At 37.5% G+C, this 27,321-nt stretch overlaps 3 protein-coding genes and 2 pseudogenes across 6 annotated transcripts; 4 read left to right on the top strand and 1 right to left on the bottom strand.

The window, feature by feature from the left end:
• Positions 1–2,312: 2,312 nt before the first annotated feature.
• LOC104789360 (uncharacterized) lies at positions 2,313–5,222 on the top strand (annotated as a pseudogene).
• LOC147944169 (glutathione S-transferase T3-like) lies at positions 2,497–3,265 on the top strand (annotated as a pseudogene).
• A 418-nt stretch (positions 5,223–5,640) lies between the features above and the next one.
• Positions 5,641–14,738, top strand: LOC104787171 (phospholipid-transporting ATPase 3). Of its 4 annotated transcripts, none has more exons than XM_010512699.3 (27): positions 5,641–6,197; positions 6,311–6,376; positions 6,616–6,677; positions 6,785–6,866; positions 7,036–7,146; positions 8,059–8,136; positions 8,260–8,356; positions 8,853–8,959; positions 9,198–9,263; positions 9,427–9,548; positions 9,657–9,732; positions 9,818–9,895; positions 9,990–10,106; positions 10,230–10,379; positions 10,468–10,572; positions 10,858–11,000; positions 11,194–11,295; positions 11,380–11,443; positions 11,523–11,735; positions 11,993–12,158; positions 12,245–12,324; positions 12,425–12,664; positions 12,870–13,091; positions 13,161–13,328; positions 13,445–13,807; positions 13,911–14,017; positions 14,182–14,738. In XM_010512699.3, the coding sequence occupies exons 1-27, from the start codon at positions 6,039–6,041 to the stop codon at positions 14,480–14,482; spliced, it is 3,645 nt and encodes a 1,214-aa protein (XP_010511001.2). In that variant the 5' UTR covers positions 5,641–6,038; the 3' UTR covers positions 14,483–14,738. The 4 variants fall into 4 exon arrangements, with proteins under 4 accessions (XP_010511001.2, XP_087306683.1, XP_010511003.2 ...); XM_010512701.3 differs by having other exon boundaries at positions 5,772–6,197; positions 6,621–6,677; XM_087450557.1 differs by lacking the exon at positions 8,059–8,136 and having other exon boundaries at positions 5,712–6,197.
• A 116-nt stretch (positions 14,739–14,854) lies between these two features.
• Positions 14,855–17,249, bottom strand: LOC104787170 (serine/threonine-protein phosphatase PP2A-1 catalytic subunit). Its single transcript, XM_010512698.3, has 6 exons — positions 16,560–17,249; positions 16,157–16,271; positions 15,948–16,056; positions 15,781–15,858; positions 15,420–15,611; positions 14,855–15,313 (listed from the first exon to the last, which is right to left on the bottom strand). The coding sequence occupies exons 1-6, from the start codon at positions 16,810–16,812 to the stop codon at positions 15,140–15,142; spliced, it is 921 nt and encodes a 306-aa protein (XP_010511000.1). The 5' UTR covers positions 16,813–17,249; the 3' UTR covers positions 14,855–15,139.
• A 4,373-nt stretch (positions 17,250–21,622) lies between these two features.
• LOC147944168 (uncharacterized) lies at positions 21,623–27,274 on the top strand. Its single transcript, XM_087512484.1, has 9 exons — positions 21,623–21,740; positions 21,799–23,837; positions 23,886–25,193; positions 25,311–25,594; positions 25,646–25,770; positions 25,903–25,933; positions 26,015–26,147; positions 26,772–26,981; positions 27,071–27,274. Exons 1-9 carry the CDS (start codon positions 21,623–21,625, stop codon positions 27,272–27,274), a joined length of 4,452 nt encoding a protein of 1,483 aa, XP_087368610.1.
• The last annotated feature ends 47 nt before the right edge of the window (positions 27,275–27,321 follow it).

The raw sequence follows: 27,321 nt of genomic DNA, 5'->3' as shown, positions 1-27,321 counted from the left end.
AGAACTGATACTGATGAGATTCAAGTGGAATTCTAAAATAAATAACACTTTTTGAAGAGTAATGTGATCGTTAAGCCTAACTGTGCCAACTCCACTAATCTTAGTTGTTGAGCCTGTTGGCAAATTCACATAACTCACAATAGAAATAAGCAAAAAGGAGAATAGATTTCTATCATGAGAAACATGATGAGTAGCCCCATAATCTGTCACCCATGTCTTAGGTGCAACAATGGTCTTAGAAACAGTTAAGATACCAATAAAACAGTAGGTAGAAGGTGAAAAATCAATACCAGTATACTCAGGGTTGGAAGAGGAGCTAGCTTCATGAGATCCTAAACTACCTGAGCCTGCAACTCATAACTAAATAGAGCAATTAATTGTTGAACCTGATCCTTACTAGGACTTCAAATCATACTTTTCATAGTAGGAGATTCAGAAGGAGACAAGACTGAAGCTGGAGTAGGATTAGCTAGAGTACTTGTGCTGCTACAGGTTGTGGTTTAACAGGTTTGTCAAAACTTTTACTATTTGAGACAAAACCTGGAGGAAAATCATGCTTCTTGTAGCAACGTTCCGCAATGTGATCAACTCGATTATAGAAATAACATATTGGTCTGCCTTTATGAGGACCATTCTGAACATAACAAATAGTAGGATCAAGTCCAAAAGAATCCATTTCTGAGATTTGAAAAGCAGAAGGAGCAACATTCAAGTTGGAGAATCCTTTCTGACTATCATCTTGGTTAAGAATCTTATAAACCTCAGCTAAAGTTGGGAGAACCTTCTTCATAATGATCTGTCTCTGTATGATAGCATGATCCATTCAATCCAGCAAGAAACTTGACTATTTTAGCTCTCTCTGCCTTCAATTGCAGATGATCAGCTTTACCACAAATACATGGCTCATCAAGTTCTTATATAGTCTCTAGATTACTCCTAAGCGTCTTCAACTTTGTGTAATACACCATCAAAGACATTGAACCTTGACGAAGATCCTGAATCTCTTGACTGATATTGAATATTCTAGCCAAATTACTCATGTGAAAACGACTGTATAAATCACGTTAGATATCAGAAGCATCTTTCAATCGCAGAATGCTCAGATAGAGCTTAGGTGATACAGAGTTCAACAACCACGATTTCACCAAACTGGTGCAACAAGACCAGAGAGGGAAGCTTGGGTTCGATTCAGCAGGACGAGTTAAGCTACCATAAATAAAACCTAGTTTCCTTTGGGAATCTAATGCAATACGCATAGCAGCATCCCATTCATCATAGTTTTTTTCATCTAAGTGAATAGCAACAAGAATCTAACATGGATGATCAGCGTTATGCATATAAAACGGAAAAGGAGCCGGATCTGAAGATCCCGATGAAAGGATGACTCGCGAAGCTCCAGTAGCTTTAGATCTAGCAATCGGAGGAGAGTTCGGAGGAGAATCGTTAACATCAGTGGTGTGAGACGTTTTCCGAGCAGCAGAAACGAGCTGCAACCATGATGAAACGAGATGATCGGAGCTCAAAAACGAAGAATCAGTCGGAATCAGTGGAGATTTGAGCTTCTGTGCTCTATACCATATCAGATAAGAGAATACGCTGAGAAAAGTTTGTTATTCTCATTCATTATTCTAAAATAAATTTGTACAAAAGTATATATATATATGTATATATATATATATATATAAGTAACTTACTCTAACTAGTAAATACTAAATATACACAATACAATCTCGGTTAAAATAAACTGAGTAAACCAACTAAACCAATTCTCATATCTAATATCTCTATAAAGTATATTTCTTATTTGAACCAGTTAACTGAAAGCCCTTAATTATATTTTAGACTATCAACAATGGCTTGTTGAATTTTTTTTTCAACAGTTTAATGTCTCCAACGAGGATGTTGAATAAAATGAAAAATTGATGTGGATTCATTTCAGTTGAATAAATTCAACGGGTTGAATGCAAAGGAAGTGGGGTCTTCAGTGATAAGTGTCACCTTGTGATTGGAGAGAGTGGTGAGATAAAGTTTTTTTTCCGACCAACACTTTTTTTTTATCTGTTGTTTTTCTATTGGTTATCCAAATTTTGGTGTTTTTTATCTCCTCTCAATTTTATACTCAATTATTTGATTGTAATCAATTTTTTTTTTAAAAAGAAATTTATATCAAAATTTATAATTTTTAAAATCTATATATAGAGACTACTTTCGTTTCATTTGGACACAAAATAAAACTTCATTTCTCACTATAACTTTCTCCTATATCTTCCTATCAACTCTTTATACTTTTAAAAACTTTTTTTTTTTGTTAAATGGATCCCAATCATAATCCGTTTAATACTCAAAATTCTTCTAATCATCCGTTCAAATATCCAAATCCCAACAATTATCAGTTTCAAAACCAATATGCAAATCAACCCCAAAATGTAACATGGGTTTTCACCAAATTTTTTAATGTCATCAGCTGTTCCAAAATATCTCCATATTTTTGGATCAATGATGCCATATCCATCTCAAACACCTTCTAGTTCTTCTACTCCAATGGGTAATGTTTCAAATGTTGGAGTAAATGAATTTCCCGGATTTTCTACGCAAATAGCTCTTGGTGATATGAGCGGTGGTACTGAAGCCACTCCAAATACAAAAGATTCAACTCTAACTCGCCGGAAAAGCCCCAAAAGGAAAACAAAGCAAAATTTTGTGTTATTGAGTGGATGGATTAAATATGGAACATACAATGTTGTTGGTAAAAACCAAAAAAGTGAAGCTTATTGGGGTAAAATTGCTGACTATTGTAATGAGCATTGCTCATTTCATCCTCCTCGCGACGAAGCTTCATGCAGAAATCATTACAACTACATGAATCAAAACTAGGCAAATGGATTGGTGCTTATGATAACGCCAATTGTTTACAACAAAGCGGCTGGTCGGAGAATGATGTGTTGGCAAAAGCGCATGAATTATATTCAAGTTCTACAAAAGGCCAATTCAATTTAATGTCAGAATGGCAAGCTGTTCGTGATCAACCACGTGATGGTAGTCAAGTAGGAGGAAACACTGGATATGGGAGCAGTGGATCGAAGAGATCCCGTGAGAGTGATGCAAGTGATTCCAGTTATGTAGGATCTGTTGCTCGTCCAATGGAGAGAGATGCAGCTAAAAAAAAAGGAAAAAGAAAGGTAAGGGAGCAGCTTTGGAAGTATATAACAAAGAGTGGAATGAATTCAAACAATTCAAGGCACAATGGAACGATTGGACAAAATAACCATGAGGCAAGAGGAGGCAAACCAATTAATGAAAGAAAGAACTGAAGCTAAGAAGATGAAGATGTATCTAAAGCTAAGTGAAAAAGAGCATCTTGATGACCGAAGTAAAGAGTTGTTGGAGAAGTTGAGTCACGATCTATTTTGAAATTAACTATTCTCAAGTGTTTGTTTGGGTTATGTATTTTTTGTCTTAATAATGTGTGCTTGTTTCGATCTGCTTTAATAACGTGTGTATGTCTCTTTGTGTTTTAATAATGTGTGCTTGTTTTCTTCTTCTTTAATAATGTGTGTTTGGCTCTTTCTCTAACAATGTAACACATCACTTTCGACTTTTATCAGAGAATATAATCTATTTTGTTTTCTTCTTCTTTAATAATGTGTATTTGGCCCTTTTCCGACAATGTAAACCATCACTTTCGACTTTTATCAGAGAATCTAATCCATTTTTTTTCTTCTTTAATAATGTGTATTTGGCTCTTTCTCCGACAATGTAATACGTGACTTTTGGCTTTTATCACAAAATCTAATCCATATCTATTAATTAAGTAAATGTAATGTTTGTTTGGAATCCGATGATATCAACCACTCAATTTCTTAAAAATGAAACCTCATTATTTCATTTTTGTATACCAATAACACAATCCTCATCTTACTAAGAAAATATCAATAACACAATCCTCAATGGATCCATCTGAATTTCCTTTTGATGTTGAAGCTTACAAACGACAGTCAGAAATTAAAGAGAGATTCATCGTGAACCGGTTTAGAGAGCGTCGAAACAAAATAGAAGAAAATTATCCAGCTCGTAGCAAGAGAAAGTACTTCGAGAGATCATGTAGCCGCGAACCAAAGATTGATTGACGACTACTTTGCCGATCAACCTACATATGATGATGAAATTTTTCGTCGTCGATTCCGGATGCGAAAACAAGTTTTCCTCCGAATCGTTGGTGACTTGTCAAGCAGTGACAACTACTGCACCCAACGAGTTGACGCAGCCAATAAAGAAGGTATATCCCCATTAGAAAAATGTACCACAGCTATGCGAATGTTAGCATATGGTATGACGGCAGACGCGATCGATGAGTACATCAAAATCAGAGGTAGTACAGCATTGGAGTGCTTGCGTAGATTTTGTAAAGGAATCATACATTTGTATGAGCAAGTGTAATTCAGAGCTCCAACTCAAGATAACCTCCAAAGAATTTTGCATGTCAACGAGATGCGGGGGTTTCCGGGGATGATTGGAAGTATTGATTGCATGCACTGGGAATGGGAAAATTTTCCTACGGCGTGGGAAGGTCAATTTAATCGAGGAGATAAGGGAACCACCACTATTATTCTTGAAGCAGTTGCATCTCATGATCTATGGATATGGCATGCTTTTCTTGGGTGTCCAGGCACATTCAACGATATCAATGTTCTAGATCGTTCACCAGTGTTTGATGATGTTGAACAAGGAAATACTCCAAAAGTGAACTTCTTTGTGAACCAACGCCCGTTTGATATGGCATACTATCTAGCTGATGGTATCTATCCTTCTTATCCAACTTTCGTCAAAGTGAATCAGACAAGTTATTTGCACAACACCAAGAAGGATGTCAGAAGGACATCGAACATGCATTTGGAGTGTTACAAGCTTGATTTAAAATCATTCGCGAACCAGCACGTTTTTGGGACATAGCCGATTTAGCTATGATGATGCAGTTATGTATTATATTACATAATATGATTGTTGAGGATGAGCGAGATACATATGCGCAACATTGGACCGATTATGATCAGTCTGAGGCAAGTGGTTCTAGTACATCACAACCATTCTCTACCAAGGTGATACCTGCCTTTGCAAATCATGTGCGTGATAGATGTCAATTACGTGATTCAAATGTTTATCATGAATTGCAAGCAGATCTAGTCAAACACATATGGGCAAAATTCGGGATGTTCCGTGATTAAAGAGGTTTTTAATTTTTTGTGTGTGATTTAAGTTAAGATGATTGTACTAATTAAGTTATGTATGTTTTATTATCTGTATTGTGTGTTTGTATTTTCCGAATTTCAAGTTTGTGTAATTTTATTTGTTTTAATAATAATGATTTTTATTTTTGTTATATTAAAATATTAGCTAAAAATATAAAATTCAATTAAAAATAATATGTCATTTTTATTAATTTTAATTATTATTATAAATGTGTTGTTATCAAATAAGTAAAAATAAAAATATAAAGTAAAAATAATGGAATAAGATGTTAAATTTTATTAAACAAAACTATTGGAGAGGTGGAGAGTATTAGAAAAAAAAAAACATTGTACATGGTCTTAATGAGGTCTCTCAGTCTCATATGTGTGTGTCTGAGGATCACGCGGCGTAGTCGAGCGTCGAAATTTCTTTAACGCGGAAATGTTAGTTTTTTTTTTCTCTGCATTTTCTTGCATCAACGCGGATTTGTTTTTTTTTTTTTTTTTTTCCTTTGGATGTCGGAAAAAATGCAAAATTTTAAAAATAATTTTAATTTTATTATTATTTCTCAACACAAAGGAAGGGAGAGACTTTTGTGAGACGACGAACAAAAGCATTGGAAACGGAAGAGAAGAAGAAGGCTGCTCCTTTGGTCCTCTCTGTTTCTTCTCTACCCGTCGATTCAGATCTCTCTCTCTCTGCCTATACCGTAATCGAACCAATCCGCGAATTATAGTTGTGAAGTCGGAAATCAGAATTTTTGTAGGTCGATACGACGACACCTGTTGGATTGGATCGGGGGTGAATCCGATATGGTTCGATCGGGTAGTTTTCACGTCGATTCACCGTCGGCGAGTCATCGACGGACACCATCTAGGACGGTGACGTTGGGTCATATGCAGCCTCAGGCTCCGAGTTATCGTACCGTTTATTGCAATGATCGGGAGTCTAATCAACCCGTCCGGTTCAAGGTACGCCGGAGTTATATACTAGTGCTTTTTCTGAATCGATTACGGGATATGCACATTTGAATTTGTGCTGTTTGGATTCATCGATCTGATTTGTGTGATTTTTTGTATTTCAGGGTAATTCGATTTCTACAACAAAGTACAATGTTTTCACCTTTCTGCCAAAGGGTCTGTTTGAACAGGTATTTAAATATGCATCGTTGAAAGCATTCTAAAGGTTGTTAACTTAGCTCCAGCATTGTTGTTAGTGTTTTCCAAAATCCTATAAGTTTAATGGAACCCTAGGATTTTACCCCAGGCGAAAAATTGTGCCTTTCAAGGCTAATGTGGATTTACCAATGGGATCTCAACACTTGCAGTTCTTTTTACAAGATTTTTCTGTTATTTGTGATGATCTTTGTTGTTATGTGTTGCCTGACAGTTTAGGCGCATAGCAAACATATACTTCCTTGGAATTTCGTGTCTATCAATGACACCAATAAGGTATGTTAACTTCCTTGGAATTTTCTTCTAGTTGGATGAAATTTTTGCTGATTAACTCATGCATGATAAAACGGAGTTGTTAACTAGATAGACTGTTTGTCCTGCAGCCCTGTGAGTCCAATAACAAATGTAGCTCCACTGTCAATGGTGCTTCTGGTTTCTCTGATTAAAGAGGCTTTCGAAGACTGGGTATGTTCGTCTGTTCTTCCTTTTTTTTTTTTTTTAATATATATATTGCACAAATATCCCATTTATCCTTGTTTTAGAGTAGAATTGTCTCAGCTCGAAAATAATTAGTTTAAGTTAAAAGATGTGTTGGTGAGTCACTTCTAAATCCTTCGCTGATAATCTGGTGCAGAAACGGTTTCAAAATGATATGTCCATAAATAATAGCACAGTGGAGATCTTACAAGATCAACAGTGGGTATCTATTCCTTGGAGAAAGTTGCAAGTTGGAGATATTGTCAAGGTTAGTCTCTTATTATTCTAACGGAGGTGGTTACATTTATATATTGTTGTGTGTGTTTTAGTGCACTGTTGGTTTGTCACACATGTTTAGTTGTTTCTTGTTTGTACGGCCTGCATTATACTTCTTCTAATATAGTTCCACTGCCAATATGTTTGTTATTGTGCTGCTTTCCACCGTGGTCACTACTTCCTACCTATCTTCAAAATGGAAAGGTTCTATAACTTGTTGACAACATCTTTACTAGTTTATACTGGTTTCTTCTTTATAGGAAAGTCTTTCGTAGAAGTGTAAATTTTTGACAAAATCATGCGTTGCTGGCCTCAAGCAAAGGACACTGTGTTTATGAAATTTGTTTGTGTTGACTACAGTTCTGATTTATCATTTAGGATTCTCCCAGGGGCGATTAGGACAGAAGTTAAATTTTTTTCCAATTTTCTTGGCGTTCAGTTAGGTACTCAAATTCAGTTACCACTATAGTTTGTCGATAATTTTTTAAGAACAGAGAGATAGATATAACAGAGACTCACTTCTCGACCCCACCCCAGAATCCACCAAATATTCATCTGCCTAAAATTTTTTACTTGGTACTTAGACCATCGGCTGAGCTGGCTAATACTATCTGATACTAACGGCACGCATCACAGTATCAAATAACTGAGTAAAGCAACACAATGCTATTGCAGCTCCAGCTGCTCTTGGACTTTTCTTTTACTTAGGTTGAGACACTGCGCTCTTCTCCCTATTCTTTAACTTACCTTGGTATCTTTTGTTCCTCTACACTTTGACCCTGCAATGCTTATAACGTTTATGGGATTAACAGTTCTTACAGCATACTTTCCTTGCATTGTATCAGAGACTTGTTACCTTTGAATTAAGATCTATAATTGTTAAATAGGTTTCTTGATTTTACAGATTAAAAAAGATGGATTTTTCCCAGCAGATATTCTTTTTCTATCCAGCACTAATGCTGATGGTATCTGCTACGTTGAGGTGCTTCTTTTGACGTCCCCTTTAAAATATTATATTGCTGTCTTTTTGTCCAGGGCCAAGGCTGTTATCAAGATCGTTTTCTTACCTAGTGTATGCTCATATGTTTATTCCTTGTGAGTGCAGACTGCAAACCTAGATGGAGAAACAAATTTAAAAATAAGGAAGGCCCTTGAAAGGACATGGGATTACTTGGTACCAGAGAAAGCATATGAGTTTAAAGGTTAGCTTAAGGGTTTGATTCTCTTCATGCAAATTTTGTTTTTGTTTCTTTAGATGGATGTGAATTTTGCAGTGACATATACTGTAGTACTTAATTTACTATGAATTAAATTGCAAATACAGTTTGTGGCTTCAGGTGATTTGGATTTTGCTTTTGCATAAACAATTGTATGTTTTTATTATTACTACTACTTTGAGTTAACCTGCCAACTCGTAGCTTTTTCTTATATCACATCCTGATGATCACCAGAAAATGTAATAAGAGTCTTATATAGCTTATCGTTTGTTTTGATTGTTGTCTGGATCTTATGAAGAGAGAAGTAATTGTTAAATGTCTGGTATAATTTTTTTTTCTCTTACCGATGATCATTTTCTTGTCTCTTATTCATTTTCTTCTGTCTATGGAAGCAATTTTTCCTCTGTTCTGACGGTCCTTCAGTATGCTTGTGTTGTAACTGTTAAACACATGTCTTCACTCTCGCCAACTTCTCTTGCAGGTGAAATTCAGTGTGAGCAACCAAACAATTCTCTGTACACTTTCACTGGGAACCTTGTAGTCCAAAAGCAAACGTTACCTCTCTCTCCGGACCAGCTTTTATTGCGTGTATGATTGACTGTTTCTGCTATTGGTTGTTTTTCCCGTTTCTGTTTTTTTATTTTATCTTTGCAATTTCATGATTTTGTCATGCATGAATTTACTTTGTTTTAGATTATGTTGACCCACTTATGAGATATCTTGGATTTTAACAGTTTTTTCTGAGCAAATTCCCATGCATGTAGTGCAGAGCTTTATATCTTTTGATTTAATAATATTCTGAGACGTTTAATATCTACATTTTCAGGGATGCAGTCTTAGGAACACAGAATACATAGTTGGAGCTGTAGTTTTTACTGGTCATGAGACAAAGGTAAGCTGTTGTGGAGCTTGTTTTATGGGAAACTAACTTTGCAGACATGCGTTTCTAGTTTACAGGATTCAAGTATTTAAGACCATTCTATGGTTTCTATTTCGTTGTATAGTTGCTACGTGTACGATCTGAAGCTATTGTATGGTGAATTCTACATATGTAGGTGATGATGAATGCCATGAATGCTCCTTCCAAACGAAGTACACTGGAAAAGAAGCTTGACAAACTCATTATCACAATCTTTTGTGTCCTTGTCACAATGTGTCTGATTGGAGCTATAGGCTGGTGTGCTTTCTTTTCAATCTTGTGAATTATCAACTCCTGCTTCGATTTGTTCATTCTCCAGTTCTCATGTCCTGTTGTGATACGGTTATTACATATGTTAATTTACAGTTCAATTGTGACGGATCGTGAGGACAAATACTTGGGTCTTCATAAGTCAGATTGGGAATACCGTAATGGACTCATGGTAATTAGTTTTGCATAGTTGAAGTTGATTTCCTTCTACTTCTGGATTACTGATTTCTTCATACTGCTTCCGTCTGCTGCCACAGATTGGGTTTTTCACCTTTTTCACGCTAGTCACTCTGTTCTCATCAATTATACCAATCTCCCTTTATGTTTCTATTGAGGTATGTCTCTCCTGTATTCTATTCTAATTTCTAACTATCTGCACTACGGAGACTGGCAATTTGAATGATCACTATATTCTCTCCTTAAAACCAGATGATCAAGTTTATCCAGTCGACCCAGTTTATCAACCGAGATCTTAATATGTATCATGCTGAAACAAATACCCCCGCCTCGGCCAGGACTTCCAATTTGAACGAGGAGCTTGGACAGGTAGATATCATTCCATCTAGATATCCATTTGTTGCTAGTATTATAACTGTTGCTAAATAATTATTTAAATATATGCTTTGCTATTGTTCTCACTTCAGTTGCAATTACTTTTGTATCATTCAGGTGGAGTACATATTTTCTGATAAAACCGGAACGCTGACGAGAAATTTGATGGAATTCTTCAAATGTTCAATTGGAGGTATAAGTTATGGATGTGGTGTCACTGAAATAGAAAGAGGAATCGCTCAGCGTCATGGCTTAAAAGTTCAGGAGGTATTATATCTTTTCAGATGGTGGAGTTGCTCTGTGCCTTATTGTAAAATGGACAATTTCTAATTTGCACCGTTACAAATATTCTCAGGAGCAAAGGTCGACGGGTGCAATAAGAGAAAAAGGATTTAATTTTTATGATCCAAGGCTTATGCGGGGAGCTTGGAGAAACGAACCTAATCCTGATCTTTGCAAGGTTCCTTACTTTCGTTCTCTAGAGATTTGTGATAGCTAAGAGGTGATGGGGTTGATAGGGTTTCCGCGGTGTATGGTGTATTTGATAGATGATGAGATCTGAACTTGTAAGGATATAATCTGAGGCCGTAATTCTGGGAGCCTTACACTAAAAAACTACATAAATGTCCTGCCAGAAGCCTCTTAAAATTGTAGAAGTTATGAGATCTTTGGTTCCAGATTGGCAAACACGTACACATGCTAATATGATTCTAACTAAAAATATTGCATTTTTGATACTTTTCAGGAACTTTTTAGATGCCTGGCCATCTGTCACACTGTGCTTCCTGAAGGTGATGAGTCCCCTGAGAAGATTGTTTATCAAGCTGCATCTCCAGATGAAGCTGCCTTAGTTACTGCTGCCAAGAATTTTGGATTCTTCTTTTATAGGTAATCTGTAATTCTCGTTACACTTCAATTTCTAAAGATTTGAAATTGCAGGAATCATTCTGGACAAGATAAATTTGCTATTAGCTAACTTGTCCCATGATTCCTAGTTCTAATTCTTAGAATTTCTTCTATAAGTGCTTTTGTTTCTCAAGTCTCTGTTAGTTTGTTTGAGACTACTTTCATGTATTATCAGGCGTACTCCAACTATGGTGCATGTTCGTGAGTCTCATGTGGAGAAGATGGGAAAGATTCAAGATGTGGCCTATGAGATCCTTAATGTTCTCGAGTTCAACAGGTTTATAAAAGAGTGATTTGTTTGTTTATTTTCTCTTTGTCATGCTTTAACCATACTAATAATATTTTACACTATGGACAACAGTACTAGGAAGCGCCAGTCTGTTGTATGTCGTTTCCCAGATGGAAGGCTTGTACTCTACTGTAAGGTAATATTTCTTGATGTACTTGGTTATCTGTGTACTTGTGGATCAGTTTTTGATCATTGCTTGGAACATTGTCCGACAGGGCGCTGATAATGTAATCTTTGAGAGATTGGCTAATGGTACGGACGATATTAGGAAAGTAACAAGAGAACATTTGGAACAATTTGGGTCTTCTGGATTGCGTACCCTTTGCCTAGCCTATAAAGACTTAAACCCTGAAACCTATGATAGTTGGAATGAAAAGTTCATCCAGGCCAAATCTGCATTACGAGACCGTGAGAAGAAGTTAGATGAGGTATACATCTATTTCTTACCTATTTTGTTTTTAGTGCTCGAGGCAACATCTCTTGAGTAAACTTTCAAGAAGATCCCTAAGGTTGAAAATGGGTTCCAGGAGCAGTAAAACTTGTTTGTATAACAGGAATAAAAATGATATTATGATTATTTTCAAGTAGTGTGAATGATTGTATCCTCAAATACAATTTTTGAATCACCAGGAAATAGTGCTTATAATTTGTAGTTGATAAATGTGAGGTGTTTTAATCCATGAAGGTGGCAGAACTTATTGAGAAGGATCTTACCCTCATCGGATCAACTGCAATAGAAGACAAACTTCAGGAAGGGGTGCCTACCTGCATAGAAACCTTATCAAGAGCTGGAATTAAGATCTGGGTGTTAACAGGAGACAAAATGGAAACGGCTATTAATATTGCATATGGTAGGGTGTCACAAACTTTTACTCTGAGATCTTATTTCTTCTATCTCCCACTTTAATATATGCTCTTTGATTCTGTTATGCTACAGCATGCAACTTGATCAACAATGAAATGAAACAATTTGTCATCAGTTCTGAAACGGATGCAATTAGGGAAGCTGAAGAAAGGGTAATTGTTTTACTGTAACTTTTTTCTTTTTTTTTATGTAGAATTTTCATGAAAGACAATCATTGTAGTTACTTTTGAATAATAAAAGCTTTTATTGTAGGGTGATCAAGTTGAGATTGCTCGTGTTATCAAAGAAGAAGTAAAGAAGGAGCTGAAAAAGAGTCTTGAAGAAGCTCAACACTCTCTGAATACCGTAGCTGGACCAAAATTGTCTCTCGTTATTGATGGAAAGTGTTTAATGTATGCATTAGACCCAAGTTTACGCGTGATGCTGCTCAGCTTGAGCTTGAACTGTACTTCAGTTGTATGCTGTCGTGTTTCTCCGTTACAGAAAGCACAGGTAATTTCAATATAGGTTCCTCTAGGCAATGCCTTTTAAAGAGGGCTTATAAATTTTTGTCCTAGGGCTTTTGTTGCCAAAATTGGTAGTTACATATTTTCTTGGGTTTTAATTTTGGCACTTAATTTCATATCCAGTGAGTAACTTGGTTCTATGTGTTCTTTGAACCGGCTTCTAAGTTCTAATATATGGTATCCAATTTCAGGTTACAAGCTTGGTGAGGAAAGGGGCGCAAAAGATTACACTTAGTATTGGTGATGGGGCCAATGATGTTAGCATGATTCAAGCCGCTCATGTTGGTATAGGAATAAGTGGGATGGAGGGAATGCAAGCTGTGATGGCTAGTGATTTTGCCATTGCTCAGTTTAGATTTCTTACAGATTTGCTTCTTGTCCATGGACGGTGGTCATATCTTAGAATCTGCAAGGTTGAATTTCTCTTTCACCACAAACGCGCCTTTAGTTTTTGATAAGTTCTAATGATCTTTTCTTGGCAGGTTGTCATGTATTTTTTCTACAAGAACCTTACCTTCACTTTGACTCAGTTTTGGTTCACATTTCGAACTGGATTTTCTGGGCAAAGGTTCTATGATGATTGGTTCCAGTCATTATATAATGTTTTCTTTACAGCTCTTCCTGTCATTGTCCTTGGCCTGTTTGAGAAGGTACTAGCTTTTCCCGATCTCTGATTTATACAAAAGAATATTCATCGTAGTTAGAACCATCTTTATCTTGTTTTGGATCTAATAATTTCATCTCTATGTTGTGGTGCTTTTGCTAGGATGTGAGTGCATCCCTTTCGAAAAGATATCCAGAACTGTATCGAGAGGGAATACGTAACTCATTTTTCAAATGGAGAGTTGTAGCAGTATGGGCTTCTTCTGCTGTGTATCAGTCTTTTGTCTGCTATCTCTTCGTGACCACGTCATCTTTCGGCGCTGTAAATTCATCAGGCAAAATATTTGGCCTCTGGGATGTTAGCACAATGGTCTTCACATGTCTGGTGATTGCTGTGAATGTCCGCATTCTTTTGATGAGCAATTCCATTACCAGATGGCATTATATCACAGTCGGTGGGAGCATTCTTGCGTGGCTCGTTTTTGCTTTCATATACTGTGGGATTATGACACCACACGATAGGAATGTAAGCTGTTTGCATACATCTTGGGTTTTTCTTGAATTTTGTTTTTTCTGTTTGTTTATTATAACTTGGCAAATCTTAGTTACTTATTTTCTCGTCTCTGCAGGAAAATGTCTACTTTGTCATATATGTCCTGATGAGTACCTTCTATTTCTACTTTGCATTGCTGCTTGTTCCCATTGTCTCTCTACTAGGCGATTTTATCTTCCAAGGGTAAGATAAACCGGGATATTAATTTGGTGTAAAACCACTGAATTCCTGTGTCTTAACTTAATTTAGATTATAGGTTCTTTGTAGTTTTGACCTGAATAGAAGCATACACATGATGTTTTTTTAAGGATTATGACATGAGAGAACCTATGTCTTTACCAATGCAGGATTGAGAGATGGTTCTTCCCATATGATTATCAGATTGTTCAAGAAATACATAGGCACGAGTCAGATGCAAGCAAGGTAGATCAGCTGGAGATAGAAAACGAGCTCACACCACAAGAGGCGAGAAGCTACGCGATATCCCAATTGCCTCGGGAGCTCTCAAAGCACACTGGGTTTGCGTTTGATTCACCAGGTTATGAATCCTTCTTTGCGTCTCAGTTAGGTATTTACGCGCCACAGAAGGCGTGGGATGTGGCAAGGAGAGCCAGTATGAGGTCACGGCCTAAGGTACCCAAGAAGTAGAGCCAATATATATATTATTGCTAATTGTCTTTGTACATTTAGGCAATGTCATCCGATTGGGGGAAGTTTTTTGTTAGGGCCCTTAGTTTTTAAATATATGTAGAGAATGTACCTCTTAGATGTTTTATGCTTGTGTTTTGTTTTTAAACGCCATTTTCATAGCTCCATCTAAGACTCATGTGGAGAGGCAACCATTAGGACACATTACTTCTTCCCCATGTACATAAATATGATTTTATTACAACCTTTGAGGTCATTGTTTCTCCTTTCATATATTCTAAATATCTTTATTTCTTATTATAGCAAACGCAATTTAAGTTACTTTTGATAGTGCTTTATAATAAAAGTAAAAAATGGTTCGGGAGCATGAAATAATAAAACTGGTCCTATTATTACACATCAAATGTAATAAAAATGGTTAATTCTAATTTGTAAATTGAAACATCAAGTAATAAAAGGCAGCTAGTCTCTATAATAGAGAGAGGCTCCTACAAACCTTTTTCAGTATCAACATCAACAAAAAAATGATGGGGTTTTGGTCTTTTGGTATCAAACTCCATTTAGAGACCGGACAAAACAAAATAAAATAGAGACACATCTACAATGATACAGCAACAAACAAACTCTGACGGAAACAAAATTGAAGTGGTAGGGAAATCACAAAAAATAATCAGGGGTCTTGCGCGTGGTATCGGGTTCAACCTGTCTAGGTGCTGGATCGAACTGAAGGAAGTTCTGTTCCATGTTCTCTCCAATCTCAAGAATTGCTGCCATGTTTCCACATCTGTAACAGTAGTTTGGTGCACTAAACACCGTCACTACGTTCTTTTCCTATCAACACACATACACACCAAAAGATTCAGCATCTACGGAAACCAGAACCCGATTCAAGAATTATGCCAACTTATGTTATGAACAAGAACAATAGTATATGTACCTGACACCAATTATAGCCTTCCATAACAAGTTGATGCGCTCTTGATATGAGACTCAGTCCATTGTTGTGATTAAACTGAGTTGCAATGTCCTGTCCAAATGTGTAACCAGCACCACGAGGAGATATTCCCCATCCACAACGATCGTCTGGATCAGACCACAGTAGGTCGCACATTGGTCCCTCATGTGGAACCTACAAAACATATCTAATTTATAAAAACCAATTCTTGCTCTTACGGAAGCCAAAACTAATAATACCTCAGCGGTTTCAGAGAGAATCTGTGTCTTAGGAAAAAAGGGGAGACATTTACAGAAAACTCGGTTCAAAATATTGCATCTATAGCAAAACTTTTTGTAAATACCTCCTGTATTCGATCCAAGCTTCGGATATTGTCAAGGGTATCCAGAGAAGGTGAAAGGCCACCATGCAAACAGAAAACCTATAACGGATTACAGTTGATGAAGAAGAGTATATGGAAATGAAACAAACATGGTTGAAACAATTACGACTGGCAAGAACAGTTCAAACCTGACTCTCTATGAGTGCTGTAAGTGGAAGATAATCAAAAAGGTCCGTGAAATACTTCCACACATTAGCATTTCCGTATTTCCTCAAGCACTCATCATAAAACCCATAGCTGAACACACAGAAGCAAAATGAAAAAAAACTTTTAAGTTAGTGCGAGTCAGAAGCTAATGAAATACAAGTTTTTTTTTTTTGACAAAAGAGAATCTTACACTTGTGTAATCTGACGACTCTCATGATTCCCCCGCAGGATCGTGAGTCTATCCCTATAACGCACCTTCAGTGCGACCAATAGAGATACTGTTTCTACTGAATAGTAGCCACGATCTATACAGTTATAACCAAGACAACAATTAATCAAAGACAGTCACTGTTAGCCCTCAACTTCACACTGAATCAAGCATATGCTTTCACTAAAAATCTAACATAACCCACAAAAAGCTAAAGGACTTCATAAATAATGAACATCATTAAGTTTTAAAACCTAATTAACGACCATTTAGCAAAAATAATTACAAAACCTAATCATATGTTACAACATCAAGTAGTGAAACTAAAGACAATAACTAACCAAGAAATTGATTGAGAGATGGAGAAGAAGAGACAAAGACATACCAACATAATCTCCCATGAAGAGGTAATTAGTATCTGGAGCATTACCACCAATACGGAAAAGCTCAATTAGGTCATAGAACTGGCCATGGATATCGCCGCAAATCGTAACCGGACACTTAACCGGTTGAACATTCCATTCCTCAACGAGAATCGCTTTGGCTTGATCGCAGAGGATCCTCACGTCCGCTTCACCCAACGGCTTACACTCCATAAGCTGTTCGATCTGACGGTCGAGATCCCCGTTTGACGGCATCTCGTCCTCGTCCTCGTCCTCGTCGTCCCTTTTATCTAAAAATCTAACAACGAATTAGCAAAACCGAATCGTTTCGGATCTAACACGGCGGCGACGGAGGAGGAGAAGAAGTCGCCGATGGTTTTTAAAGGTGGCTCTGACCCGTCTTTGGTTTGGTTTCTCTCGTCACACAAAAATTGATTGATATTTATTTATTGTCTTTTAGACAAATGATTAATTTTGCACACAAAATAAAAGACAAATGAAAGTTTGTCAAAAAAAAAATAAAAGACAAATGAAAAAACAATTTAAGGGGTTGTATTGGTTTGAGATTTATGAAGATTTTCGAAGAGTTTAACAAAATCATTAAAAATGAATAAGTGAAAGATTGTTAAAGATTGCTAGAGAGTTTTGTTGATTAGTTTTCTAAAATCTTGTAAAGTCCTCCAAACAATCCTATATTTTTATGATACTTTCTATGACTTTATTTTGTAAAGAAAGTGTCTAAAATCATAAACCAATAACATAATAATTGAATTCATTAACAATCCTAGATTCTTTTGTTTTAATTGAATAACACAAAAACTTTTAATGACTTTATAAAAGTCTGAATCCAATAACCCATATTTGTTAAGATTTTAAATGACTTTTTACAAATCACAAACTAATAACACTAAACTTTAACAGAGTTATACAAAATCTTGATCTAATAACAACAAATTCTACATAACATTTAAAATCTTTAAAACTCTATTCAAATCTTAAACCAATAACCCCCACTTAGTTTTTTTTTTTTTTTTTTTTACTAAAATTATTGAAAGTTTGAACCAAAACAAAACTGATGTGAGATATTATTTGGTTAGGACTTAGGATATACATACAAGTCAAATAGAAATGGCATTGGCAAAAGTTTAATCATACAGTCAACACCTATGTTCAAATTCTAGTAAAAGCACTGTTCAAGAAAGCACTAGGCGGTATCTGGGCGGTGATCCAGCGCCTATCGCCTAGAACGCTTCGTCGGGGCCTAGACAATTTTAGGCGGTTTAGGTTTCTACATCATAAAACATTATATATAAAAAATTTTATAAAAAATATATGTTAGAATAATAAAAAATTATAAATTATAAACAAAAGTAAGAAAAATATATTTATTTAAGTTATATTAACAACATATAAATGTTTATAATTACGTATACAGATATACAACTTAATAATTTAAATATATGTAGTTAAAAATCAAAAATAAATATTAAAATAAAATTTATGTAATTTAAGCGGTTCAGGCGGTCATCTAGGCATCTGCTGAGCGGTCGCCTAGACCACTTTCTTGAACACTGAGTAAAAGTTATTTTTAACTAAAGGCTTGATTGCTTTTTCGGCATTAAGTCGTAAATTTTGTGTTTACTGTTGCAGTTGCTAACATTTGACAAAAATCACAAATCACTCTATATCACGACGATTTGGTTAGGAAATTTTTAGAATTGATAGATTCCAAAAGCTCATTCTAGTCACTGTCCACTTCCTTCTCGTCCATCTATGCGTAGAATCGACGCGAACTTTAATTGTGCATCGTTGGAGATCTCCTGTAAACATGCATCCTTAATTTGCAAATTACTTATTATTGATTAATAAATCATATTATTTGGGCATCAACCTTTGGTGTAGAAGTATTAATCACTTCTTGGTCAACCATTGGACCAAAGGGCTTTCACATTACTAGGTGAAAAGCCGCGGCGCCGTGCTAAGCGAGCATTATTGTTTTGAAATTTGTTTTTAAAAAAATTACCTTGCTTTTTATTGAAAATTGTTTCAAAAAGAATTATGTTGTCTATTCCTGTTGTTAGTTTTTGTTATTCTGTGTATTTTTATATAATTAATAAATTAAGATATATTTTACTTACAACTTATATGGTAAGATTCATCTTTGACTCAAAATATCAATTATATTTTTTCATATATACATCTGATTATTTTTATACGTACAAAAACAATATAGGATATACCCTGGTTAAGAAATCTCTAGGCACTAATCGGGCGATTGAGGTGTGCCTAGCGCCTAGCAGAAGAATCAAGGATTAAAAGGGGATTAATTGGGGCCTAGTTTTAAGTTTTTTTCTCAATGTATGTATATACATATTAGTTATTTAGATACAAATTACATAAATTAAAGTTGGTGCAGTGGTTTGGATTGTCGATAGGACTCTAAAAGTCATGAGTTCAAATGATTTACTCAAATGGATAGATCTACTCAAATGCATTTGATTTCTGAAGTTTAAAGAGCAAAAAAAGAATTTTCCAAGTTCCGATTTTTTCCGATTATAACAAAATCCAGGCGGCTGGGCACCGCCGAACGCCTTTCCGGCAAGAAATCGGTCGCCTTGACCGATTTTTAGAACAGGGGATATACAGATACAATTCTATGCAATTATGTTACTTATATGGTTAATCATTAATCGTTAATGCTTCAAACTTGCTTAACTTGATTCTAAACAAATAATCTCTTATTCCATATACTCTCTCATGTTCTATTACTCGAGCTACATGCATCATGGTAGGCTTTTGATTAAAACCTGGATTGACATAATTTAAACTACATGGTAGGCTTTTGATTAAAACCTGGATTGACATAATTTAAACAACATATGTATAACTATAATTACTCATTTGCTTCATGAGTTTTCATATGAAAAGAAAAAGAAAGCTATAACTAAAAGTTATTTTAATAAACACTCTTAGATTTCTCACTTTGCATATATGAGAAAGTGTTATGTCTTGAATTTGTTGGTATGTCTAACGTTTCCATATCAATGTTACTAACTTACCATAATGTATTAAATTGATCATAATGTATTAAATTGAATAGAGAGAATGCCATATACATATGATAATTAGTATATGGACCCCAAAAATAAATTAGTTATGAACAATTAGTTAAGTGTGAGATTAATAAAAGAAATTATTTATCTTCACTTTGTTTAGTTAAGAGTGTCTTTTGATTTTCCTTCAATTAATTTGATTAATTTTTATAAAAAAATGTAGAGTGACACATGTCATTTTTTGGTATGATGATGTAACACTCATATAGAGAGAGTTGGCCAATTTTCATATATACTAGGTTAAACGCGCGCTACGCCGCAGGATAGTTCTTTTTTAACTATTTTTAGATATATTGAATTATTGAAAATATAATTTTAAAAAAAATTGAATTAACTGTAAAAACTATGATTTATACAATAATAAGGTAGAAAATGCATTAATAAATAAAGATAGAGAAATCTTAAATTTAAAATGACTTATAAATATTTACATTTAAATCGGATAGACTTAAACACTTAATTGTATAAATAGCCTAACTAACTCTAATGTATGTTCTGTTTTATTTTCTTCACCTTTTGTGGAAGATATATTATTAATATAGTTTAAATTTGTGATGTACTTTTTAAAGTTTATACAAAATTAATCATATTATTGTTATATTGTGTTTTTTTTATGGTTAAAATTTTTATTAAGACTGCCATGCCATGGTATTAAATTTAGAAATTTTTTTTTTTTCGTTATCTGCCATTGACCGTATAAAACCACATTAGCCTAGCCTATAAACACATCTTCAGAATAACTTGTGTGGAAAAATCCCTGTCACAATATTGACAGGCTTATTTCAGTTATGCTAAATGAATTAGTAGTTTGATCTTTCACAATATATAATCCCTCTAATCACTAATGATGCAAAGGTTGAGCTCTGCTAGAAATTGGTCAGTTCTGTAATTTATCTGTACTATTCATCCATTATGAAGCCTAACATAACTTATAATTTATTCCAAGCATCAATAGCAAAGACAAAATGGTTAGATAGATACACTTGTGTTATTGTATTATTATAGAGTATAAACCAACACGAAAACAATAGACATTCATCATAGATCATTAACTTTTATTAGTTTGAATGGGGAAGCTTTGTGTTGTCTCTCCAGTGTTTGTGGTTTTGGTCTCAGGGAGGAGGACCCTTGAGTAGTCCCCCCGAACAGCTCTCTTGGATCATAGTAAATCTCAGTCTCCAATCATTTTCTTTTCTCTATTTAATTTATATATAAGCTTCTATACAACTGGTCACTCTTCAAGCTTCTTCACACACACACGTGACACTAATCTCCCACTTCAGTTCTTCACATGCAAAGAACTGAAGTGCCTTTCTTACTCATATACTTCTTCACCGCCTTTCTTACTCATCAAAACAGAGCAGCGATGCTTATAGAAATAAAAAAAATCATAGAAACAAATTCTACAATTGAAAAATTCACTATCTACCTTGAAGTCAGCGATTTACATTGAGGCGGAGGCGTCTGTTAGGGGTAGATCCAACCCCAACAAAAGGGCCCGGCCCAGGAAAAAGCCCATAAATATCTCTTTCGAGAGAAAAGGATATTATGGTATTTTTCCGAGACGAACCGACACGATTCCCTATAAATACGAGCGTACGGCCTTTAGAAAAGGGGATCGGAGAAAAAGCAGGAGAATTCGTACAGCAAGTACAAGAGCCTAGCTCGTCCAAGCAAAAGACAACGGTTCTAAGCTCATAGCTCGGAGAATCGACGAGATATCAGCTCGTCTACCATCCTCGTCTATTTTTGTAACCCGTTTAAGTCGCGTTGTAGCCCGTCTTTTGTGTTTCGACATCAATATAATAGAAGAGAACTTCGACCCTCTTTGACCGAACTAAACATACTAATTGTGACCGAAAGGGACATCAACAATTTGGCGCGCCAGGAAGGGGGAGCCAAGTCAAAGTTTTCTAAAAAATTGAAGAACGGACCTACACCGACTGGACGAGATGACAGTAATTGACAAGGAAAGAAGCAAGCTCGTCGGGGGGAACGATCACCCCGGCAACGGATCAAGCGGAGCAGACAGTCCTTCCCACGCCGGACGCTCCAAGAAAGACCGTGACAGTAGAAAGTCCGGAGACCTTCGTCATAGCTACAAATTTGACGACCCCTGCGACCGCAGAGGCACCACAGGCGCCAACACAACTTTCTTTGCTCAACAACCAGCCCGTCTCTAGCATCGACGAGCTGTTCCGAGGAATCTTAACACGCCTTGACCAGCAGGAAGAGCGAACAAACAACCGTTTGGATGCACTCACTGCGGCACAGTTTAACTCGCAAGATGAAATCAACCATCTCAACAACGCTCGGCTCAACCCAGTGAACTTCACCTCGGTAAGAACAACGCCAGGGCCGTATGTGCAAACCAGCGGGTTAGGACGTAATCCTGCCCAGCACCCTATCGAGCGAAATAACGACATAACCGATCTAACGAAGGACGCCGAGCTAAAAGAAATCAAAGAGCAAATGAAAGAAATGGCCGCAATGATTCAAAAAGCAACGGATAAGGCACCCCAAGTCGGACTTATGCTCGAAGCAACACAGCGAACTCCGTTCTCTCGAAGACTCGCTACGACGATGGTCAGACGGGCAGTCAAGCCACGGTTGGGTCACTATGATGGAACGGTCGACCCGCGAGATTTCTTACTCACCTTTGGCGTAGCCCTCGGCCCTTTACAGTTCAGCCCGGCGGAATACGACGCTGGAGCTTGTCAAGTTTTCGCCGAGCATCTAACAGGAACCGCATTGAGCTGGTTCTCGAGACTCCCACCCGGATCAATTGATAGTATCAGGGAATTGATAACCGAATTTTTGAAGCAGTTTTCTGTTTTGTTCGAGGATAAGAATTCCCATGCCGACTTATACGCCTTAACTCAGCACAAGGGAGAATCGCTTCGGTCCTTTATAGGGCGATTCAAGGAAGTTTACATCAACATTTCAATTCCGGACGCTGCCGCAATTGTCGCACTTCGAAATGCGCTCTGGTATGAATCTCGGTTCAAGGAAGAACTGTCTTTAACGCACATCGAGACCGTAGCCGAGGCATTACTCCGAGCTGCAAAACACATTGGGCTCGAGGAAGAGAAAGCTATCAATGCTAAGAAGCATTCTTCGGAGGCAAGTGCGATACCCAAACAGCCAGTAGCCGCGGCTCCAAAGGTTGACTACGTCGAGCCTCGACAACATTTCATCAAAAACCAAGATCGAACTCGCCGAACCTTTGCGATCGGCGAAAACAAGTATATACGGAAAGAGGGAGGTGAAAATAGTGCAACCCCGTACTGCGACTACCATCAGAGTACCACCCACGCAACTGACGAGTGTCATTACCTCCAGAAGGTCTTGATGGAGCGATACAAGAAAGGGGCAATAGTCGTCGAGCCCGACAGAAGCAAGACAACCCGACCTGGACGAAGTGACGCCAAGCGCGCCGAATATATCGCTCGAAAATTCGTCAAGGATTCAAAGGTACTAGCCGACCAAAGCGAGGACGAAATGGAAATTCAGAACCTACTCACCGAACGGCGCGAAGACAGCGGTAACGAAAAACGACCGCATACAGACCGCAAGCCCGACCAACGCCCTCCGACGATACGACGAATCAACATGATAATGTGCGGGCTAGCCGGATGCAACGATTCGGTCAGAGCGATCAGAGATTATACTAAGAAAGCTGAAATGACAAAATCTTGGCCGACAAGGTTCAAGGCTGAAGGCATGCCAATCACTTTCGACGGAAAAGATCTAGAAGGTTTGGACTTACCGCATAACGATCCATTGGTCGTCGAACTCTTGATCGGAGAAAGCGAGGTGACGAGAATATTGATCGACACTGGAAGCTCAGTCAACGTCATCTTCAGAGACGTGTTGGCCAAAATGGAAGTCGGCGAACGAGACATTATGCCAGAATGTCACTCTTTAACGGGCTTCGACGGGGAGCATCTTATGTCCGTCGGCACCATCACCTTACCAATCTTCGTTGGGGGGATAGCCAGATACTTCCGGTTCGCGGTCATCGACAAGCCAACGATCTACAACGTCATCCTCGGAACCCCATGGCTCCACAAGATGAAAGCCGTCCCGTCAACATATCATCAGTGCGTTAAGTTCCCAACTTCGAAAGGAATATACACACTGCGTGGCAATCAGCAAACCGCACGGGCCTGTTTCCTGATCGAGCATAAGCTTCGCACCCGGAAGAATTTATAGCAATCAAAGCAGCGGGTCAGCGACAGTAGCACGTCACCGACAGACGGAAAGCCGACTGCCGTCCAACAGGGCGTTGCCGCGGTCGAAGAGGTGAGCCTAGACGAGAACGACAAGAAACGATGCGTAAATATCGACACAGAGATAACATCCGCCATGAGGAACGAGTTGATACTCTTCCTCAAAACCAACATCTCAACGTTCGCATGGAGCGTGGCTGACATGAAAGGAATCGACCCAAGTGTCACGACCCATGAGCTCAATGCCGACCCAACGCATAAGCCGGTCAAACAGAAACGGCGCAAGTTAGGCCCTGAACGATCGCAAGCAGTGAACGACGAAGTTGACAAACTCCTCGGCACCGGGTCAATCGTGGAAGTAAGATATCCAGAGTGGCTAGCTAATCCGGTGGTCGTCAAAAAGAAGAATGGAAAGTGGCGAATTTGCGTCGATTTTACCGACCTTAATAAGGCTTGCCCAAAGGATAGTTTCCCATTGCCAAGAATCGATCAGCTCGTCGAAGCGACTGCAGGCAACGAGCTGTTAACCTTTATGGACGCCTTCTCCGGTTACAACCAGATTCTAATGCACAAGGACAACCAGGAAAAAACATCATTTATCACAGATAGAGGGACGTACTGCTACAAGGTCATGCCTTTTGGCCTAAAAAATGCGGGCGCAACGTATCAACGATTAGTCAATAAGATGTTTGCCGAGCAACTCGGCCGGACTATGGAGGTCTACATCGACGATATGCTCGTCAAGTCACAGCACGCAAAGGATCATATCACTCATCTGCGACAATGCTTCGATACCCTTAATAAGTATGGGATGAAGCTTAACCCGGCCAAATGCACATTTGCAGTCAAATCCGGCGAATTCCTTGGGTACCTGGTAACCAGACGAGGCATCGAGGCGAACCCGAAGCAAATTAAGGCGATCATTGATCTACCACAACCAAAGAACGCCAGAGAAGTACAACGATTAACTGGACGGATCGCTGCTCTAAATCGTTTTATATCCAGATCAACCGACAAGTGTCTACCATTTTACCAGCTTCTCAAAACAAAGGGCAAGTTCGAATGGACCGAGGCCTGTCACAGCGCGTTCAACGAGCTAAAGAACTATTTATCGACCCCACCGATCTTAGCAAAACCGGAGCTCGGTGAAATCTTATTTCTTTATATCGCGGTCTCAGAGTCGGCCGTCAGCGGTGTACTCGTTAAAGACGATCGAGGAGAGCAACGACCCATCTTTTATATAAGCAAATCACTCGACGACGCGGAAACTCGTTACCCGACAGTCGAGAAGGTTGCCCTGGCAGTCGTCACGTCCGCAAGAATGCTCCGACCGTATTTCCAGTCGCACACTGTCGCTGTCCTATCCAACCAACCTTTACGATCTATACTGCACAGCCCGAGTCAATAGGGCCGACTAACAAAATGGGCAATCAAACTTAGCGAGTACGACATTGAGTATCGAACTCGTCCAGCTGCAAAGTCCCAAGTACTCGCTGACTTTCTGATTGAACTACCGTTCGGGGAAGCCGAACCAACACCCACTGACCCGTCAGATGACCGGTGGACCCTACATGTGGACGGGGCATCCTCTCATCTTGGGTCAGGGATAGGGATTCGACTAAGTTCGCCGACCGGAGAAATTTTGGAGCAATCCTTCCGTCTCCGATTCCAAGCAACCAACAACGGCGCCGAGTATGAAGCACTCATCGCCTACTCATTTTTTTAATATTACTACTCTCACAGGGATACACGTGTTTTGTGTACTCTTTGGGGTACCTGCTCTCACATAATTAGTAAAGCTTGCCACGAGTCTACCGATGGTATTGTTTTCTGCTTACTAAGGTTTGGTGAAGTTAATCAGTACAACGGTAAGTATTTTCTCATTATACTACATATTAACTTTCTAAAATGTTTTATTAAATTAGTTTGAATGACAATTAATATAGATGCTTGGAGTGTTCAAAATCACTGGGACTGTTCTCAAGTTATAATCAATTCAGAAATTACTGAAGCTGAAGATCTAAGAAAACTGTGAGTTTATATATTTGTAGACGATCATATATACTATTATTTTTATAAACACATATAATAACGTGATAACTTGAATATTAGGCTTTCAATTGATGGCTTGCAACTGACGATCATGGATTCATTGCAAAAGAAAGTGTTTTGGGCAAAACCTAAAAAGGAAGAATTAGAAGAATACCCTATTAAAACTATCGAAGAAGTCCTTCATGCATTTGAGGTATTTTTCGCTAAAAAATATCTATTATCCATTGTATTATTATAAATTTATGTAATAATACATAGAAATTAAACTTTATAGGTTGGGATGTGTCGCACTACCTGTAAAGTAATTGAAGTCGATAGAGACTACTCTTGGGCCTACATTGCGTGTAAGAAATGCAACAAAAAGACCATCGTCGAGCAAGGCATTAAGTTGGAAGATGAAAATCATTAACCAGCACCAAAGTTCTATTGTGAGGTTTGCTGTCAGTATGTAAAAAACGTCTCAACCAAGTAAGTTACTTATACGTATTTGCTATAACGATAATAAAGAAGTTCGTTATATACTTCTATGATAATCAAAACCTTAAAATTTTAAAAAATTATTTTTAGGTTCTGGATTTATCTTAAAATCAAAGACAAAACTGGAGAAGCAAAATGTATGGTGTTTGATAGTTTCGCTGCTGATATGGTTGGAATGCAATCCTCATAACTCCTTAACAATAGATACGATTTGGTAACTATTCATCTTTTCCGTATTATATTTCCGTATCATATTATTCATCTTTTCCGTATTATATTTCCTTATAATAACAAATTCGATAATTTTGACTTGGTTAAACCATTGCATAATAAACAATAGCTGGAGGATCCTGAAGCTATTCCTCTTGAGGTTTTATCATTAGAAGGGAAAACATTCGAGTATCTCCTTTCTATCGAGTTGAAAAATATTAGAGGGAGCTCCACCATTTACAACGTCGCTGCTTTGTGCTCCAAAGGATTGAATTCTGATTTTGAGATTCTCCCTTCAGACACTTATATAGATCCGTCTTCAATGTTGTCTGGTGGTCAGGTATTACCGTTTTTATTGTTTATATAATTTGTCTGCAGAAGATTTATATAAGGTTTCAAATTGGATGTTAATGTTTACTATAATTATAGGGTTGTTTAATGATTACTGATGGAAGTGAACCATCAGATGTGGATGCTTCAACATCTTCCACTTCATCATCAAAAAGAGGTTCATCAAACATGGTCGAAGGAGATGACCAATCATCTACCTCAGAAAAACATTGCTCCGGACAAAAAGTGGAAGATGCTACTGCTGCTGGTGTTTCTAAGGAACTTAACAATTTGTTCAGTTAATTTTCTTTTGAGTTTTACTATCTATCCACTTTGAGACTTTTGAATTT

The sequence above is a fragment of the Camelina sativa genome, chromosome 5 (assembly GCF_030686135.1).
Source record: "Camelina sativa cultivar CO46 ecotype springtype chromosome 5, ASM3068613v1".
Lineage (NCBI taxonomy): Eukaryota > Viridiplantae > Streptophyta > Magnoliopsida > Brassicales > Brassicaceae > Camelina > Camelina sativa.
Note: the sequence above shows the minus strand (reverse complement) of the source record. Positions and strands in the feature narration are given on the sequence as shown.

What these genes read in the sequence shown, in the direction of transcription:
- LOC104787170 (XM_010512698.3), bottom strand. Translation starts at nt 16,812, where the DNA reads ATGCCGTCAAACGGGGATCTCGACCGTCAGATCGAACAGCTTATGGAG. An exon ending in AGTCGTCAGATTACACAAGT is followed by an intron (nt 16,057 to 16,156) that starts GTAAGATTCTCT and finishes CTGTGTGTTCAG; the next exon opens with CTATGGGTTTTATGATGAGT. An exon ending in CAGCACTCATAGAGAGTCAG is followed by an intron (nt 15,859 to 15,947) that starts GTTTGAACTGTT and finishes AATCCGTTATAG; the next exon opens with GTTTTCTGTTTGCATGGTGG.
- LOC104787171 (XM_010512699.3), top strand. Translation starts at nt 6,039, where the DNA reads ATGGTTCGATCGGGTAGTTTTCACGTCGATTCACCGTCGGCGAGTCAT. An exon ending in ATGGCTTAAAAGTTCAGGAG is followed by an intron (nt 10,380 to 10,467) that starts GTATTATATCTT and finishes AAATATTCTCAG; the next exon opens with GAGCAAAGGTCGACGGGTGC. An exon ending in GGCTTGTACTCTACTGTAAG is followed by an intron (nt 11,444 to 11,522) that starts GTAATATTTCTT and finishes ATTGTCCGACAG; the next exon opens with GGCGCTGATAATGTAATCTT.
- LOC147944168 (XM_087512484.1), top strand. Translation starts at nt 21,623, where the DNA reads ATGACAGTAATTGACAAGGAAAGAAGCAAGCTCGTCGGGGGGAACGAT. An exon ending in TGAAGTTAATCAGTACAACG is followed by an intron (nt 25,771 to 25,902) that starts GTAAGTATTTTC and finishes TAATCAATTCAG; the next exon opens with AAATTACTGAAGCTGAAGAT. An exon ending in AAGTCCTTCATGCATTTGAG is followed by an intron (nt 26,148 to 26,771) that starts GTATTTTTCGCT and finishes AATAAACAATAG; the next exon opens with CTGGAGGATCCTGAAGCTAT.